Raw genomic sequence first — 6000 nt, forward strand, 5'->3', positions numbered from 1 at the left:
AAGTAATGATTTTCTTAGAATTAAAATTTGTTGAAAGCTCTAAGTATTTCATCTTTTAGGCTAAGAAGCATGTAGTTAATGTCACAGCTAATACATTTGTCAGTCTGCTAATTTTCTTTTTCTATTAGAATAAGTAAACATCAGCCCTTTCTTAAAAGCATACTATTTACCATGTGTCAGAAGCAATGCAGGGAGAACTTATTTGAAAATCACGAGGTAAGACATTATGAAATGAACAGGAATCACAGGGAGACAATGAAGGAGAAACATGAAAAGGAAAGACATTTAATAATTCCAAAGTGATGGCAGGATATGCCTCAAGGTGAGTGGGGGAAGATGGCATTTAAAGGAGAACCATGAAAAACGGATAATCCCCCCAAAACCCAGAGATATTGGAAAACATAAAAAAAGAGAGAGTTTTTAAGAAACAGTTTAAATAAAAACAAGAATGATAGTTAAAACTAGATGGATAGTTAATAAAAAGAAGGCCCTTAAGTGTACAGTGGAGATAAAAGAAAATGAGATCTTGCCCACATGGCATTAGATCAAAGAATGGTTCTTCAAATATGCTTATTTTTTGAGAGAACAGGTGTAGAGACAGCAGAAAGGACTCTATTTCCCATCTTTTAAAGACATAATAAGCTTATTTATGCTACATTGTGTCAGACTTTGTTTAAGGTCGCTTTTCTATTATTGTAACTGGAAGAAAACAATAAGTAGTAAATAACAATGCCAGGGCTTTGTTCTGTCTATTGTCAGATGTTCTTTGTAAAATGAGGGTTCTTTGTTACCACAGTTCTCTGGAGCATGGGTTGATTTTGAAGTGTGTGTTCCAAGGCAAATATTTCTGCCACGGTAAAATTTCTTTTAAAAGCGACTTCACAATTTTATTTTCAGCTTTTTTTTTTCTCAATGTGATAACACAGTTAATTTTTACTCCCAACTAAAGAGAGTAGCTAACAGTATTAAAGTGCTTTGGCACCTAGTTTTTTGGTATTATGAAACTGGTGTTCTTCCACATAAAATAGTTAAACCTCTTACCTTTCCTCATTTAAAATATGAGTGAGGAAGGCTTGTGAGGAAAAGGTATTCCTCAACTCAAAGTTACTTCAGATGTTTCTCATTTTTCTTTTTATGAGTTTTGGAATGATTTGAGGTAATAAGTTTTTAAATAATTTATCTTTGTTTTTGTCACTAAATAAGTTAGACACAAATAACAGGTGCAAATGAGTTCGTCAAACTTCAGAACCTGTGCTATAGCCAAAAAGAATAGGAACAGATACATCCCTCAGTAGTTGTGCAGACTTAACTGTATTACTTAAATTAACTGAGTCACCATTCTGGTAGCCATGAACTAGGGTTAAGAAAGTAGCAAAGTTGCTCTGAGGATCAAATGTAGTGTTACAAGTCTGCAGAAGCATGCCAGGCATAGAACTCAAGTTCAACAAAAGGTTGAAAACCAGTCACCTCCAAGGTCTGTTCTTTTGGTTGGTACTGCAGTGGTAAACAGTGCAACCAGAAATCACCAGGCATTGAGATTGGGACACAGGAATTTCATTAAATGAATCCTCTTGCTTCCAACTGTCCTTGTCTCGATTAGCAAAGACCTCATAGTTTCAGGGCACTATAAAGTAGCAGACTCTGCCCATAATGTGAGTGGAGTGTATAGATGTGGGGGATGGGGAGAGGGGTCTGGGCAATATAGATCTCTTTTAAATCCTAGTGTGGGCTTCTTTTGGGTTAGGAGAGCTATTTCCTGTGGAATGAAGTCATGGCAGCCATCAAAATTATGTGTCAGAGAGGACAGTCTTCAAACATCCCAGGGACGGGAATCCTACATCCCTTGCTCCATCCCACCTCCCCGGGTTAGCTGGTAGCTGAGCATCCATACCACACACCACAGCAAAGGCAGAACACCAGAGAGCATTAACATGAATCACTTAATATGGTACCGGGAACAAGGAACGTTCTTCAAATTAGATAATATTTATAATTGCAATTGTGGCTTTTCTAGCTTTTGTAGTCATCATGAGCCTTATAAATTATTTCAGTGATTACAGCTGCTGTGGGTATGGATCTGAATAACAGAAACTTACATATATTTGCCAAATGACAGATGGGCCAATCCAGCTGTGTCTATCCACCTCTACTTACTTGGGACCACTGAACTTTGCTATCTTGTGCTTGATATATTGGGGCTGTTAAGAATTATTCTAATCCTTCAAATAATTTTAAGCACTAGGTCGTTCTTTATGTATCTCCTTATCTATCGATTGGCCTATCTTTTATCCTATCTGTTGCTTTTCCTCTTTCTTCTTCTCCTCTTCCTTCTCCTTCCTCTTCTTTTCCCCCTCTCTGCTCTCCCTCTCCCCACTAATCCCTAACAGAAACAAAAAGGAACTCTGGATTAGTGCCACTGGACACCAATTGAGGCAATCAAATGAACACTGCATTGGGAAGAGGGGACTCTGGTTCTCATCTCTGCCAACTGATCTTCTTAGAAAGGCATTCTTTAAGGCTAGTTTTCCTAATTCCAATGTCGCAGGGAGGGGGTTTCCCCACCAATACCAACCAATTCTTAGACACCAGCAGGGTGTCTCAGAATTCAACTCAATTCTGACATGATCGACCTGGAAATAGTAACAGATTCCACAGGTTAAGGATTCAGCCATACAAAACTGCCTCTCACCCCTGACTTCAGATGCTCCTCACACGCTCCAGGCTGCTACCTCTGCTTTTGACCTACTAGCTACAGACTGGTGGTTCCAAGGACCAACCCCCTCCCCCCACCCCACACACCTTGAGTTCAATGCATTTGCTAGAGCAGCTCACAAAACTCAGGAAAACATGTTTACCGGTTTATTAAGCGGTATGATAAAGGATATGAATCAACAGCCAGATGAAGAGACACATAGAGCGAGGTCTGGAGAAAGAGCATGGAGCTTCCATCCCCTCTCTAGTCCCATCATTCTCCCCAAATCTCCACATGTAAACCGACCTGGAGGCTTTCCAAACCCTGTCCTCTGAGATTTTTATGGAACTTTGTTGCATAGCCATGCTTGACTAAGTCATTGGTCCTTGGCAGATTCCACCTCCCCTTCTCCCCTCCCTGGAGGCTGGGAGTGAGACTGAAAGCTCCAACTCTCTAGTCATGGTTGGTCTTCCTAGCAACCAGCCCCCACCCTTGAGGGGGTTGACCAAAGTTCATGTTCATAAGCAAGCAAGAAAACAAACAAACAAACAAAAACCACGAAAAGTCACATTCATTAACATAACTAAGGATTCCTTTATCCACTTATCACCAAGGAAATTTTAAGCTCACAGCTGTGAGCTGTGAGCTTCAGAGTACCCAGAAACTGTGGAGGAAGACCTAATATAAATGAGAACTCTAGTTTGATCATCTGAATGACGGAATATGTATTTCTTATAAGTCAGGCTATCACAGTTAGCATAGCGATGTTAATTCCTACCCAAGTTTTTGTTTTGTCATTTCTAAAATTAAGAAGTTGCATTCTTCTCCTTTCTGGCCCTGGAACTTGGAAATAAGAACCTCTGGAAGACGACAATTGAAAGGCTACAAAGCAGAATTATGGGTTTACATGCATAGCTCTGAAAAGTGGTTTTTTTTCAGGCTTTTGTACCTCTATGTCTAGTCTTCGTGCCTAGCCTTAAATTCTAGGATCCACGTGGCCGTCTAAAGAACCAGGAATGTTTCCAGCAGTGTTCAGGATCAATGACTTTCCAAAGGAATGAAAGGCACCTATAACCAGCCAGTTGCTTGCCAAAGCAGATACTTACAAGCTGTCCTACGAACCTCGATGGTGAACAGATTTATTGCATCCCGCCTTCTCCAGAACCCTCATGCACTTAAGGAGAGGCACAGAGGATAACAGCTATTTCAAACGTGAACAAACGGGCATTTACCTGGCTGAGACAAGAGTGGCGTGTAAGGGACTTTCGGTTCTATTGCACTCATTGGTGGAGGTAGCAAAGGATTAGCAAAGCTGCGGAGTGGGTGGGTTGGTCGAACACAGGCCGTGGGGATGGTTCTGCTTGGTGCCTCGTCGGTGCTGGGATGCTCAGGCTGTGCTGGGGGCAACATGGGTGGCTGTTGGCTGGCTGGTCCTTCACTCACCGCTGCAATGGAGACAAGAAAATCCATTCATTACTCCAGAACAAAGCTTGCTTTCCCTAAGCCAGCTGCAGGGTCTCCATTTAGAGAAACATGTCGGGATCTGGCCAATCTCTGCTTCAAGTTATGAACATTCTCCTTCCTCTTCCTTCATACATTTCTGGGATATAATAGCACACCCCCTTTAAACAATGGAACTAGATCCAGCAAGACAGGGATCCCTCTCGCAGGAAGAATAGTAAAATATATAGACAGCATTGACTCTATTGCCCCAACTGGCAGGGCCCTGTAATCATAAGTGATGAAGCAAGAAAAAAAAGAGTTATTTCTCCTTTCATAAGTAGCAATGCCAGCGAAATTCAATATCCCAAACCCAGCTACAGCTGCATTATTATCTACCAGCCAATATGCCAATTTTTTCTGCGATTTAAACATGCCATGTCAACTGTCAAACAAATCAGAGCTACCAGGTGTTCAAGGCATTGCTAATAAAATGATACAAATAATAGCCACAATCATTGTCTTCCATAGCAAAAAAGAAGCACGGCCAGCTCAAAAGTTACATGAGAGATGACTTTGCTGGAACAAGCTACCTGAATGCAGAATTGTAATTTTTCCTCTTTGGTAGCAAACCTTGTAATTTTCAGTCAGATTACTGTAGTTGAAGAGGTTTCCCACAGTCGTTTGTGATCGCCTTTGGGGCATTTGGACAACTCCGTGCACAGAAACACACCCTTTCTCCAGAGAACACAGTTCAGTGGGACTAAAATATTGGCAAGGCAGTTTCTTATGATAAGAACACCGTGACTTGACTTTTATCCTCCGTATTCAAAATCAGCAGGTCCAGGTGAAACTTTAAATGCAAAGAGCTCCTTTGGAGGTCCAAGTGTTGATGAAATAAGATATTTCTGATGATTTACTTTTAAAGAAATTTCCACTGAGTAAGTGGGAAAAGATGCAGTGACAGAAGATAACATATCTTTTGGAAGGGAATTTTTAACCAGGAAATATTTTGACATAATTAGTTTGTGAGATAATTTTGAGACAACTCTCTGGGAGGCTCCGTAAGGTCAGCAAAGGGCAGCGGAGCCAGAAAGAAAATGATAATGCTGAAGAGAGTAGAGATTAAAGTCACTAAAGATCAAGACATTATATTAAAGATATGCAGGAATGAAATGTGCCTTCAGAGGGTGTTTGATATTAAGTCTCATTTTTCTATATTCAAAAAGGGTTAGAGATCCTCTGGGTCACTGAGAAGCCTCCGGACTTACCCTAATCAAAGACAGAGGCAGGGGATACATAGGGTTGGCTGAGGATAGGATATGGCCACCTAGCAACCAGAGCTAGTAAACAGGCAAAGACTTGATAAAAGATTTCTTCAAAGAAAATGTAATCAAGACAGCAAACTGGATAGAACTCTGGCAAGAGGAGTTTCCTGTCTCTAAGCTAGGAAGTCCTATCATGGAGGGGAGGGGCACATGCATGCAAAATGTCAAGGTTAAATGGTGGGACTGTTGGGGCACCTGGATGGCTCAGTTGGGTAAGTGTCTGCCTTCAGCTCAGGTCATGATCCCAGGGTCCTGGGATGGAGCCCCACATTGGGCTCCCTGCTCAGTGGAGAGCCTGCTTCTCCCTCTTCCTCTACTTGCTACTCTGACTACTTGTGCTCACTCCCTGTCAAGTAGCTAACTAAATAAATAAAATCTTTTAAAAAATAAAATAAAATAAAACTCTTTAAAAAAAATGGTGGGGCTGCAAGGACTCTTAATCTCAGGGTTGTGAGTTTAAGTTCCACACTGGGCATTGAGATTACTCAAAAATAAAATCTTGAAGAAGAAGAAGAAGAAGAAGAAGAAGAAGAAGAAGAA

At 41.0% G+C, this 6000-nt stretch overlaps 1 protein-coding gene across 2 annotated transcripts in view; it reads right to left on the reverse strand.

Annotated features, from left to right (window-relative positions):
- DCC (DCC netrin 1 receptor) overlaps window positions 1-6000 on the reverse strand; it is a 1110025-nt gene that overhangs the window by 24673 nt on the left and 1079352 nt on the right. For both annotated transcript variants that reach the window (XM_032882476.1, XM_032882475.1), the window contains exon 27: window positions 3925-4137. In XM_032882476.1, the coding sequence (XP_032738367.1) occupies window positions 3925-4137 (213 nt within the window). The remainder of the gene's footprint in view (window positions 1-3924; window positions 4138-6000) is intronic.

This window comes from Lontra canadensis, unplaced genomic scaffold, assembly GCF_010015895.1.
Source record: "Lontra canadensis isolate GAN:19392208 unplaced genomic scaffold, GSC_riverotter_1.0 scaffold82, whole genome shotgun sequence".
In the NCBI taxonomy this organism is placed as follows: Eukaryota; Metazoa; Chordata; class Mammalia; order Carnivora; family Mustelidae; genus Lontra; species Lontra canadensis.